The 14,423-nt window shown below is 35.4% G+C and overlaps 1 protein-coding gene across 2 annotated transcripts in view; it reads left to right on the top strand.

Moving 5' to 3' along the window:
* The first annotated feature begins 978 nt into the window (after positions 1 to 978).
* The window catches only part of jag1a (jagged canonical Notch ligand 1a), a 52,644-nt gene continuing 39,199 nt past the window's right edge, over positions 979 to 14,423 (top strand). For both annotated transcript variants that reach the window (XM_056456533.1, XM_056456534.1), the window contains exons 1-3: positions 979 to 1,286; positions 2,299 to 2,607; positions 12,344 to 12,401. In XM_056456533.1, coding sequence (XP_056312508.1) covers positions 1,215 to 1,286; positions 2,299 to 2,607; positions 12,344 to 12,401 — 439 coding nt within the window. In that variant the 5' untranslated portion in view covers positions 979 to 1,214. The remainder of the gene's footprint in view (positions 1,287 to 2,298; positions 2,608 to 12,343; positions 12,402 to 14,423) is intronic.

Consider the following 14,423-nt stretch of genomic DNA (forward strand, 5'->3'; position numbering starts at 1 on the left):
TAATTTTTCATCAACAAATCTTATACTGATATAATATGTAGTTGATTTTTTAATCTTTATTCATTTAATATACATTTTATTTATTTTTTATTTATTAAATAACTTTATTTGTTACTTTTACGGCAAATTACAGTAAAAAAGACGAAAACATTCATATTTTAAAAACTATAGATAATATCAACTTAATGTGACAATTGTACAATCTGTATCACACAATACACTCTACTGACTCTACACTCTTATCAATTTGCTGGAACAAGGACTTGGTCTATATTTGACAATAAAACATGTTCTTGGATATATTTCTAGTTTATTTGTCCAACAAGGAAGAAGAGGACTACATTGTATTTATATATTAAATGTGGCAGTCTAGAATTTAGTAAATGTACTTTTTATTTTAGGATTTTATTCCTCATTTCACAATAATTTATTGAGTTAAAAATGTACAGCCTTAAATTTGTATATATTATAAATTATATTTATATATTAAACTGTTGTTTTGTGCATTCAATAATTACATTGGGAATTAAAATGTATTACACATTTTATTTATATATTTGGTTGTCTTGTATGTCTAAAATCTACAATTTACTCACAATTTTATTCATAATTTTATAAATAACGAAGCCTCATAATGGCTTTACTCTGTAAAAACATTACACGGGTAAATGGGGTTTTACATGCTTAATCAAATTTAATCAAATTGTCCTCATTAGTCATTTTAACTAATATTAAACAATTAGCATAGACTTAAAACAGCTTGAATTAAAAATTAACAAGTTAGACACTTGAATAACTTTGTATAAGTGTTATAAACACAAAAACATATGACTTATTGATCATAAAAAAGTGTACAGTTTGCAGAAAGCAAGGTGGATGTCATTTCTATCCGAGTCCCCGCCCTATCATGAATATGGAACAGTCGCAAGTGTTAGCTCCGCCCCCTCCTCCGTGAACGCGCTGTATAGATGGAGCGCTCGCGCGGTCGCACTCGCAGCTTTTCCTCTCTCCAGCCCGTGGGCATTGTTGTAAAGACAGAAGGACAATACAAGAATAGAGTGGCGGATAATAGAGCCTCAAAAGGGGCATCAGGGAACCCGTCCTCTATTGGACCCGAGCGGCTCTGTCCTCGTGCATGAGCCACTATATGAGAGGCGTGTGGCGGCTGAAGTCGTAGTTTTCACAGCGACAGACACACAGACAGACAAACCGGGATGATTCTCAGACCGAGCGCAACTTTTGCGGTGCTCTCCGTTCACGTGCTGCTGCGGTGCCTGTGGATGCGGGTATGTGCGGGTTTGGCTTTTTCTGTGATGCGTTTTATTTATTTATTTTAAAGTGTTTTGCTTCAGACTTGAGAAGTTTGGCAGCTTTTCTGGATAGGTTTTCATGTTGAAAACTTATATATTTTTAAAGTCTTTAGCTCTTAATTTATATAAGTTGATCGATAAATAGAAATTACAGAGTCTATACACTAATGTTACAAACTTTTGTTCATTCTGCTTCAGTCTTTGGAGGTTTGGCTGCATTTTTGGAAAGATTTGGACACAGAAAACTGAGAAAAAAATATATATTTTTTAGAAATCTTTAGCACTTAATGTACATAAGTAGGTCGACAGATAGATATTACAGAGTCTATAGGCTACACTAATTTCTTTTGTTAATTTTGCTTCAAACTTTGGATGTTTGGCAGCTTTTTGGATAGATTTAGACAGAAAAATTAGAAAAAATACATATTTTTTGGAAATCTTTAGCACTTAATGTACATAAGTAGGTCGATAAATATATATTACATAGTCTAGGCTACACTAATATTTATTTGTTAATTTTGCTTTAAACTTTAGATGTTTGGCAGCTTTTTTTGATATAGACAGAATTTTTTTTAATATATATTTTTAGACATCTTTAGCACTTAATTTACATAAGTAGGTCGATAAAGAGATATTGCAGAGTCTATAGGCTACACTATTATTTATTTGTTAATTTTGCTTCAAACTTTGGATGTTTGGCAGCTTGTTTTTGGATAGATCTTGTCTCAAAACTGAGAAAATATATTTAAAAGTCTTTAGCACTTAATTTACAAACGTGGATAAATAAATAAAGAGTCTATATTAAAATAAATAACATTTTCGCTTTTTTGCATCAAACTTTTAAAGTTTGGCAGCTTTTTGGATAGACTTTGTGAAAAATATATATATATATTAAAAGTACCACTTAATTTGACATAAGTGCCTTGATAATTAGATATGACCGAGTCTATACACTAATATTAACATTTCCCCTTCTATTTTGTTCCAGGTATGTGAGGCTTCGGGGCATTTCGAGATGCAGGTTTTGTCCATGCAGAATGTGAACGGGGAGCTGCAGAGCGGCGCGTGCTGTGACGGTGCGCGTGACCCGGCGGAGCGCTCCTGCGCGGCGGACCAGTGCGATACGTTTTTCCGCGTATGTTTGAAGGAGTATCAGTCGCGGGTGTCTTCGGGAGGCCCGTGTAGCTACGGAAGCGGATCTACTCCCGTTATTGGTGGGAATACTTTTTCTGTCAAGCCCCTCGACCAAACAAACGATAAATCCCGGATCGTGCTGCCCTTCAGCTTCGCGTGGCCGGTGAGTTTCAGAGGCTGTTTTGTTGTTGCAAAAGAGATACGGGCTAGTTGTCATAGATAGGATATATTTGTTTTTGTGGTGAGCTATTTTTGTTTAAAATTTTTTACACAGGTCACGATACTACAGTAACGTAAAGTAAACACAATATTTTGGCGTCTCAGCACACTTGAACTGATCTGTGTGGTAATTTTATAGTTGCTATGGTAATACAACTAAAGTTATATAAACAAATCACCATATACTGTATTATAACCTACAGTACTGTACAATACATGACTGTAGTAAAAACTGAAGTATACTAAAGTATTTAATACAGTTTATCAGTTAATGCTTTAGTTAAGTTAGTGAATGAAGGCTAAAACTCTGCAATACAGTATAATTTACTGTAACCTACTATAATATGGTTCAAAAGCGCTATAGTAGGCCTATTTACTACTTAACTATAGTGTTTTATCATGTTGGATGCCCCCAACAGCAAGTCTGCTTTGTGACAGCTTGCCCACCCCACTATGGCAAGCCATTTTAACATTAAATCTACTGACTATCGTTTTTTCAAAATACTAGTTCTTTAAAAAAAATTTTTTTTTAGATATTTTCCATTAAGCTTTAGTATTTATAATATATAATATAAAAATATATGCATTGTTTCCTTGTGCTTATTCTTATTAAATAGTGCTTATTGATTATTAGATTATGAATTGAAGTTATGCGCCCTGTACTGAACATTATTTTAAATGTGTAGTGAACACCGTTAACACCTATCAACTTCCGTACACATTCGTAGGTGGCCCTATTTCCATCTTTTCTCAAAAACTACTGGTCCAAAAGACATCAATCAAAATTTGGATTGTCGATAGGTATTCACCCAGAGAATGATCACGCAAACATTCTTATCTAGCTTTCAATGACGAAGAAGGGGTTGTTTGAGTGCGCTGAATAGTGAAAAGTGTACGGAACATGGTTAGTCTACGTTAGCTATTAAATCGACACTATTACTTTTTCGTTAGTTGTTTCGTTACTAATACTTTTTCATCTGGCACTAATACCTCTGAAGTAGATTATTCAATATATACAAATGCTTACTTTAGTAGTGACTATTAACTGTTCTAAAATTGCCATTGACTATTATGCGTATCTGTCATTACAAAATCAACTATTCCGTTTTTACTAGTAGGTATTTTACATATTTTACACACTATTAGTAATTCTGTCTATTAATTTCTGACTAGTAATTAATGCATTAGTGATTAGCATGTTCTAAAAGAATTCTAGTAAGTGTTCGTTAAACACTATTCATAAGATAATAGTACTTATTTAATAGTTAATAGTAGTTATTTAATAGGTACTATTGGGTACAAGGCTATAGGGTTGTCGCGATACCGTTAATTCATGTTATGATACTATACCAGCTGAAGTATCGTGATACTAAGTAGTATTGCGATACTGTAATCCATATCTCAAATCCATGAAATAATGAAAATGGTCAGAAATGCTATATTTTATATGTTATAACATGCCTACCTGAATTGGATTAATAATTCCCTTATTATTGAAAAAAGTAGTTGCATGTCACTTCACCTAAAATATATTCATACTTTTTGTTTATTTTGTAGATAACTGACCAACAAAAAAATTTAATTAAAATAAAGAAACAAATTACTGTATATCAAATGAGATTTGGTACAAAAGAGCATTTTTCCAACCAAATTAGGCTTTATGAAGTAGTCAATTTTTTTTTCAATGTTTCCTGTATCTATTGTTTGTTTTTTCAGTCTTATCAGGTAAGAATCGAGATTGTTGCGGTTGTTGTAGCTACTAAATCATATTGACAGGAGCAGAAATGAACTGATTCAGATTCGAACTCAAGCGGCAGAAAACGTGCAATAATAGAAAAACTACTGAAAAAGATGCTAGTTTCTAAAAATAAGTAATAGTATTGTGAAAACTATGCTAATGCAGTATACTACTATAAATTACAGTATAAATTACGCTACGTACATTAATAGATTAAATGTAAATACAGCTTGCCATATTCTCTTTTTCCATAAGGCGTCATTATCTGTTTGTAAACACAAAGGATTGTCTTTACATGCTGTTGTTTGGCGAACATTGGTTCTGATTGTGTTTACATGCTCAGATTGGACAGGGGTAGTGTTTTTACTCCAACCTAACCGGCCCAGACCACCAGCGTCCTCACATAGCAGTACAATGTGCTATAAAACACCTGAGTTTATCTCCAGCACTCACTGATGGACATTGAGAGGCTGATTTACACACAATGGCCAAAGGAAACTGCTTTTAGATATGAAGCCAGGGCCATCATTGATCATTCAGCAGCGACTAATCTTGGAATCTCTGTATCTCTCAATGAAACTTAAAGTGAGCTGTCATGTAGAAAGCTATTTTTAGGCGTCATATACGTGCCATTAATGCAATTAGCATTCAGATATCAGAATTGGTTTAATAAAAAACCTTCTTATGGATAACTTGGGCTAGATATTACTTTTAAATCAGCACTTGTTATGCAAAATATTTGCTTTATATTCATAGAAAAATACTTATTTATATTAGCCTATGAAGACTGTTAGCGATTTATTGTCTAATATTTGGTAATTGTTTTATTATTGTCTTGTTAACAGTGTATTGATGGATGTGTTAGTTCTTTGCAGACTTGAACATGATTGAATAATATCGATTTTTGGGCGAATTGTCCAAAAGAAGTGATTTTCACTCATATTTTATACACATTAACCACTTACCATCTTGTTTTCTTGTCTAGATGTCATTTACTAATGGCAAATTGACTTTTTTAATAATTTCAGTATTGATTGGTACCCAGCGCTCGCAAAATATGGTAGCCCGACGTCCCGGGGATATTGTCGTGCAACCAAAATCTATCTACACCATCCCTGGTTCCGCTCATAAATAGCCCGCTGGGCATGGTATAGATTGATTTTGATAGCCCGACTGAAAAAACAATAGCCCCGGGATGTCGGGCTGCCAGATTTTGCGAGCCCTGGTACCGAACATGATATTTTTGACTACCCTAAAACCTAGTCACATACACAAATACTCAAATTCAATGACTTTCAGTGTTTATGACTGCTGTCTGTCATCATGTTCATGTTTTCATATTGCATAGTTAGCATCATCTGGCATAATAAACCATAAAGGTCAACTAATAGACGTTGCCATCAGCCATTGAAAATTCATCAGATTCAGTCTCTGCTTTTTTTAGATCATCATCACCCAAGGCAGCTCTGACTTGGAATTTAGCTTTCTCCAATTTCTGAATCTGAATAGCAGAATTGTTTTTGCAGGAGCCCAATGTTTACCCTCACAACTCAACTCATTGGCCCGAGTTGTCAATTTGAGGTCAGAGAGAGTCAGCCTGATAGTCCAGTTTCCGTGGCAGCGGCGGCGCTCAAACATCTCACCCCCGTCTAGACCTGCCCTGAATGGAGATTAATTAGACATTGTCATCTTGCATGCTTTCTTTTCCGTCACAAGTCTACCTAGCAATTGAACTGGCGCGCAGGCGGCGATGCTGGATTGTGGGACGGCGGATCAACAAAGCGGGTGCACAAAGACACACAGGGGGTCTTTGCATGAGTGTGTGTGTGTGTGTGTGTTCGGATCGATGTGGTCTGATGGACATGCAGGGTTTGTGTTTGGATGTTTATGAGCGTGTCTTGGTAACTTGCGCCCTGCTGTCAGTGAACTTGAAAAAGCTGGAAACTGGACTTCAGGATTGCTTCTGTAAACCTTCTCTGAAAGGCTTCTTTAGGTGATCATTGGTTCTTTGGGGTACATTTTTATAATAATTTAATAATAACATTTATATTGTCTATTTTAGTCATAACATCTTTGTCATTCACGTTGCATTCACTCTGAGTTCACTTTTGTGGATATTGTTGGTGTGAGAACTATTGATTGTAATATATAGTTGAAGATAGGCAAAGTAGGCTAATTAGGCAAGTCATTGGACAATAGTGGTTTGTTTTGTAAACAAAAAACGATTGAAAGGAGGCTAATAATATTGACCTTTCGTTTTAACATTTAAATTTTGTTTTTGGTTGCTAAATATAATAGGAAATGCTGTGAAAAGTGTCATCATTCAATCAATCAACCAATCAATCAGCAAGTGCATGTTTATTTTTTATAGTTGATGCTAGGCCTTTTCACAGTAATGGGTTGTAGCTGGAAGGGCATCCGCTGCGTAAAACATATGCTGGATAAGTTGGCAGTTCATTCCGCTGTGGTGACCCCAGATTAATAAAGGGACTAAGCAGAAAATAAAATGGATGAATGAATGCTAGGCCTGTCATGATAAGGATTTTTTGTTGTGCAGTATATTGTCAGAAATTGGTGCGATAAGCGATATTATTGTCATTTTGAGATCATTTTATGCCACTGATTATATAATGATTATGTTACAGAATAATAATGCAAATAGCCATAAACACTTTAAAAAACGTATCGTTCTTAAGGTTATTTAGATGTTATAATTTGATGTTAAAAGGTAAATGTTCTTTATACTGTACATACTATTAAAATGCAGGATGTAAGTTTGACACCCAGTGGTTCAAGTAGGTATTGTACACCTGGTTTAAAACAAACGCAAGCGAAGGTTGCCAGATTGACAACACCAACGGCTGACTGTTGAGCCTAAAGTCTGACTTAAGTCGTGTTTTAAATAAAGCAACGGCACGCGATAGAAGAAGAAGGAATATTTTCCATATTAAAAAGAGTTTTTAATATTTCACCTGCAATTTATATTTTAGAAACGGTTTCTATTTCTTGCAGCTGAACAACAGAAAACTGTGAGGGACACCTCATGTGCTTCAATGTATTCAGTGTTCAATGCTAATAATGTTAGATTGAATGCTATTTTACTAGACATTTATTGCCATACTACTGAAATAAAAAATTTGAAATGGAACTTCAGTGCAAGCCAACATATATCAGTGATTCATCATGTACATTTAATAATGTTTAATATGTATTAATTAGATTATAAACCTTACCATTTCGTGAGTGAGTGCATATTCTGTGCTTCTGAATGGCTGTATTTCAATTTCTGTTGTGTTTTGTCTGGTGCAAACAGCCAAATTGCTTATCACTGCAAATCTCGTCACGCTACATGATTATTAGGACACGGGCTTAGAATGTAACCTGCTCACCTAATGTTTACGTACGTACTATTTATATCATTTGCCAATTAATAGCCACCTCATGTGGAACTCTGAATCTGCATCTCATTTCGGGGTTGCTGCTGTCCACCAGTAGCATAACATGAAAACTTTTTATATATTAATTGCTTTTGATTGCTTATGTGTGTACAGTTTTAATAAAAGTAAAAAAAATGTAACTCCCCTCAACTTTTTAGAGAAGGTCGGCTATGAAAGCCTGAATATAAAGCAGACTTTATAATAAAACTTTAATAACAGTGTAGTTTTAATCCCCTCATTTGTCAACATTTGTTGGTGAATTTTCAAGCTTGAACAAGCACAATGCCTTCATAACCTGTCATCTGTCAGCACAGATTTACACATTTATCTAAAAATCGCTCTCAGCAGGATGTCTGGATGTTTTGTTACCATCATATTGTTATCAATATATCACTGTGTGAAATCAGGCTGTTGAATGATACAGCAATAATACGTTTTTAGACTGCAGTTCACTAAACTGCCACCGGTGTCGCTAGTAACAAGGCTTTCTGAATACATAAATATTAAAGATATAGAGTTGAAGTCAAAATAATTAGCGCTTTTCTAATTCAAATATTTACCAAATGATGTTTAACAGAGCAAGGAATTTTTCACAGTATTCCTATAATATTTTTTCTTCTGGCGTAAGTCTTATTTGTTTTATTTCAGCAAGAATAAAAGAATAAAAAAAACCATTTTAAGGTCGATATTATTAGCCCCCTTAAGCAACATATTTTTTGAATGTCTACAGAACAAACCATCGTCATACAATGACAAGTTTTAATCCCTTCATTTGTCAACATTTTGTGGGTGAATTTCCGAGCTTGAACAAGCACAATGCCTTCATAACCTGTCATTCTTTTGCGTTTCATTTGTTATTTAGGTGAAAGAACGCAGCACAGATTTACCCTTTTATCTAAACATCGCTCTCAGCAGGACGTCTGGATGCTTTGTTACCATCATATTTTGGATGTTTGTTATCAGTATATCACTGTGAGAAATCAGGCTGCTGAATCATACACCAGTAAAACATTTTAGACTGCAATTCACTAAGCTGCCACCAGTGTCGCTACTAACATGGGTTTCTGAATACGTAAATATTAATTTGAAGTCTAAATTATTAGCCTTTTTTGTCTTCAAATATTTTCTGAATGATGTTTAAGAGAGCAAGGAATTTTTAACAGTATTCCTATAATATTTTTTTCTTTTGGAGAAAGTATTTGTTTTATTTTGGCTAGAATAAAAGCAGTTTTTATTTCTAAAAACTATTTTAAGGTCAATATTATTAGCCCCCTTAAGCTATATATTTTTTTGATTGTCTACAGGACAAACCATCTTTATACAATGACTTGCCTAATTACCCTAACTTGCCTAATTAACCTAGTTAAGCCTAGTTACATGTTATTTTAAGCTGAATACTAGTATCACGAAACATATCTAGTCAAATATTATGTACTGTCATCATGGCAAAGTTAAAGAAATCAGTTATTAAAACCGTTACGTTTAGAAATGTGCTGGAAAACAACTTTCTGTTAACCAGAAATTGGGGGGAAATATATACACGGGGGCTAATACTTCAACTGCAAATATTGCATAAACTCAAACGAACATCTCTGACAGTGTGTGAAGTGAATGTTGTCCGCGAGCTTCTTCATGCTTTTCTCACCCTGTCTCTAGTTCAAATCACAGAGGTGTCACTTGCGGATGATTCCTGTGTTGAGTTTGAACTCTGAATGGCCTGTGTGGCTCCACACACTCGTCTGACTGCACCTTCATTTCTCTGTGTGTGTCTGCATGGATTAAACCTCATAAAGGCCTGTAGATCCCTCAATCTGCAGAGGCAGGAAGAGCTACTGTGTGTGTGTGAGGTCATTTCAGAAAGCACCGACCCATAGACCAAGCTGTTCTCACAACCAGACCCACGTCTCAAACGTGCTTTTCATTTTTCACAAACTTCCTGTTGAGTTTTTCTCACGCATTCTTTCACTCTCCTGCTCGTCCTGTCACTTGTCTTCAGTCGATGAGGAGCGAGATAGTGCAAATAGTTCAGTGATGTCTGCTGATAAAACAGAGTGATTCATTACTATTGAACATTAATATTTCTCAAGCATTCTAGGAACATTTATTTGTAATCATTATGGATGTAATATTAAAGGTCCCATGAAATATAAATAAAGTTTTTTAGATGTTAGTATCTGTATTCTTAGTTTTTAGGATATTTACTGTATAAGCTAGCAAAGTGACAAAATTTGCATTTAGAAGATATAAAATTAATATAAACATGTAAATCTTGCAGTTTGTCACTTCCCCCTAAATGGATCATACTTCAGTTTAACATCAAATAATAACCAATCAAATGCTCTGTAGTATCTGACATGCCCCGCCCCCTTTTTATTTGATGCTCAACCACTCTCACTGGCAGAGCGGTGATAAAGCAAACACTTTTGGCTGTTTTTTATAAAAAGGGGAGGAGCTACACTATGTCCCACCCTCTCTTCATGTTTCGGTTGAGATTACGTCAAACATCACATAAAATGCACATTTCAAAGCACTTTATGGGACCTTTAACAAAAAAAAAATACAATTTTCAATATGTTTTGGAGGGATTTTATTTTAAAAATGTTAAATATTGAATTGTTTGAGGAGAATGCTTTTGTGTTGATATTTTGACCGCATTTAGGCCGGTCTTGAATAAAAGAATTTGGCATTACAGGGCTTCTGATTAACATATCTCCACAGTTCTACAGTGGGTGACACTGATATCTGACTTGATAGTGTTTGCACTTGATTGCACTTGGTAGTGTTTGCACCCCCTTGATTCACACAGGGTTAACACTTCTCATTCACTTTGAATGGAGTGAAGTCAAGCGTTTGCGAACTGAATTGTGGGTCCACCAAGTTGGGCTTAGTCCATTGATTTTCAGTTAATAAAAATACAAATACTAATACTGTATATGCATCACCATATTATATAGCAGTATGTTAAAATGGAGGATAAGATTAATATTGTGCTATCACCCAATCAATCTTTTTATACTTTATCAATTTATACATAGACAATTAGGGCAGCATGGTGGCTCAGTGGTTAGCACTGTCGCCTCACAGCAAGAAGGTCGCTGGTTCATGTCCTGGCTAGGCCAGTTGGCATTTCTGTGTGGAGTTTCGGTTTCCCCCACTGTTCAAAAACATGCGCTATAGGTGAACTGAAGAAACTTAATTGGCCATAGTGTATCAGTGTGTATGTGAATGTGAGAGAATATGGGTGTTTCCTAGTACTGGGTTGCAGCTGGAAGGGCATCCACTTTGTAAAACATGCTGGAATAGTTGGGGATTCCTTCCACTGTGGCGACCTCTGATAAATAAGAGACTAAGCCGAAGGAAAATGAAAATATAGACAATAACGTCTGTGTATTTGTTCATACGTCAAAAATCGATATTTCTTTCCCACAAAATCTCATCTTGCACTAACTCAGGTTTTTTTTTAAGAGTAACTGAAAAGGACCAGTGTATTTGTGAGGTAAAACCTTTATTACTGTACTAAACTGGGCTCATTTAGAGCCTTTTGAAGCTGCATTCAATCTGCAATTTGAAAGTTCAAACCACCGAAGACCAAACATCCACAATGTGATGCTTTCTAAATAAATTTCAGGAGCAAGTGCAGATGTTTTGAAAAGGCCAGTTCATTGTTGACAATCATTCTATTATCCAAGACCAAACCCCTATGAATAACCAAGCATGTCCTACCTCCTTTTTTCTCTCCAATTTCAACATCCCTCTTCCACCCCAGCTCCACACCTTCAAACCCAATACCTACTTAAATTAGTGGGGACCAAAGACATCTATCTCTCTCTTTCTCACAATAACACAAATTATGCCGTGGTCACACTAGCATTTGTGCATGTGAAATGCTGTTGTACAGCACTGCGAAGTGGAGCAGGATTGAACAAGATGATTAGACATTTAAAAAAGCGAGCGATTGGTCCATGTTTTAAATTCTGTCCAGAAAGGTCATGTTTTGATCTTTAATTGGTCTCATGGAATAATGTGATGCTATTACGCAGGTCAGAGTTCACGAAGCTTAAACTTTCCAATGCAGCGAACCGCGAAACTTGTCGCACAAGCTTGCGTTTCCGGTCTGCCACATTCGTGTGAGTATAAATGGAAGTCTATGGGGTGAAAAGTGCAGTGTGACCGCGGCTTTAGGGTCTCTTTCCGAGCTCAGATCCCTATCCTTGGACAGCATGCCAAATATCCACATTCTTTTATTTCAAATATCTGTAAAGTGATCCGTAAACTCGTGAATAGAGAATAATCCTTCATGTTTTCCTCAACCAAAAAAAAAAGAAAATAATATTTTTTTGTCTAAGAAAGAAAGTAACGTCTTGAATTACGGGGCACTGTGTAAAATTATCATGAGATTTTCATGCTGTAAGTGAACTAATCCTTTGAGACATGATGTTTTTGTTAGATGATTTGTAATGTAATTGTGTGTATTGGTGTTTTCATGTGTCTTTTCTGTCTTTCAGAGGTCGTATACGCTGATTGTGGAGGCGTTGGACTTCAATAATGACTCAAGCACTGGCAGTGAGTATCTTTTCTGATTGTGTGTTTGAATAGTTACAGAGTGACAATAAGCTAGAGAGCATGTAAAAACAGCTTACTGTTCGTGTGTGGTAATATCTGTATGTGTGTGCGTGTTGTGGATGCCTGGCAAACACATCCTGTTACTAAACCGCTGTCTGCACCTGTTTGCATTCATCATCGGTCTTTTAAACACATTTTAATAAGCCTGAGAAAACACACGCACGTACAGCAGTCAGAACGATGGAAGTTGTGCTCGTTACTTGAAATATTGTGTAAAAATCAAAGGTGTGTGTGTAGTATAGTCGACTTTTATTGTTTATCCCTTTCAGATCTAAGTGAACAATGTGTGCCAAATCCGAACAGGAGTGCAAATATTGACTTGTACTTAACACCAACATGTCTAGTAGTTTTTAGCACGAGTCCAGCTTTTGTAGTCGCTGTTCAGTACACACACAGACACACACACACTAGTAAATTAGACAGCAGTGAACCTGACCAGTCAACTGACTCTTTCAGCTGCTGTTTACCTTGATTTTGAGATGATTGAACAGAAATAAAGCACTTCAGAAACCGTGGTATTCTATAGTAATACTAATTTAGCAGTAATACATGTCCTGTGCCTACTATGTATATTAAATATGTAAATATATGTATATTTGCATACGGTAGACTTTACGGTAGACAATGTATACTGTAAGAAGAATATACACTATATTTATTATATATTGTATGAGATTATGCTTTGTATTTCATTTATTCAGTGCACTTCATTTATTCTGTGTACTGTAAGCTGGCAGAAATCAGAAATATTACAGTCTTCTCTCTTGCACTACAGTGTGATGTTTCCAATGTGTGCGTGTTCGTCTGACACTGTTGTCTATCCTCCTGTGTTTCTGAAAGACAGTCAGTTATGCCGAACCACGAGCCGCACACACTTCACATGCTCCTCTCACAATTTACAGCCCCTCAGCCAAATACCTCACCGCCATGCTGGATTTTGGCCTGGCTCGAAAAAATTACTACACCATTATTGAACAATAGTAAACAAAGAGCATGTTACACAACTCTCAAAGATCCAGTTCACCTCCAAAAAAATTAAATACGCTACTATTATTTTCTTATGATTTTTTCATTCTAAATGTCTTAAAATGTCCAGGTTACTCTAATGTTTACTTTACAGTAAAAGGTGAGAATGTTTGTTATGATAAGCTGTCAAATTGCTTCAAAAGACTTGGTTTAAAGAGTCTAAATCATTTAAGAGAATGTTTATAAAACTTTTATTGCCACATGTGGTCATATAAATCATCATATTGTTATTCTGAGCCCAGCTTTGAAACTCAAAATGAGATATTAGCCATAATTTGAGTCTATAAACTTTCAAATTTAAACAGCCTGGAATCTCCTACCGAAAACCCCCCACAAAACAAATAAGCATCAAATATTAAAACTACATGTGAAACACAAAATGTGTGGTTCTGGTAAATTTTGTGTGTGAATAATCAAATTATTTACATGATAATATTCCAAAACAGCTAATTTTTCATGTGTGTTTTACTTGTTTTGTGTTTCACATTTGTTCCCTTTGTTGCAAATGAGTTTCGTGTGTTTCATGTGTGTTTCAAATGTTTTGAGTTTCATGTCTTTTGTGTTTCAAATGTGTTTTGTGTGTTTCATGTGTGTTTCAACTGAGTTTCATGTGTTTCAAATGTGTTTTGTGTGTTCCATGTGTGTTTCAGCTGTGTTTTGTGTGTTTCAAATGTGTTTTGTGTGTTCCATGTGTGTTTCAGCTGTGTTTTGTGTGTTTCAAATGTGTTTTGTGTGTTCCATGTGTGTTTCAGCTGTGTTTTGTGTGTTTCAAATGTGTTTTGTGTGTTCCATGTGTGTTTCAGCTGTGTTTTGTGTTTCAAATGTGTTTTGTGTGTTCCATGTGTGTTTCAGCTGTGTTTTGTGTGTTTCAAATGTGTTTTGTGTGTTCCATGTGTGTTTCAGCTGTGTTTTGTGTTTCAAATGTGTTTTGTGTGT

The sequence above is a fragment of the Danio aesculapii genome, chromosome 1, assembly GCF_903798145.1.
Source record: "Danio aesculapii chromosome 1, fDanAes4.1, whole genome shotgun sequence".
In the NCBI taxonomy this organism is placed as follows: Eukaryota; Metazoa; Chordata; class Actinopteri; order Cypriniformes; family Danionidae; genus Danio; species Danio aesculapii.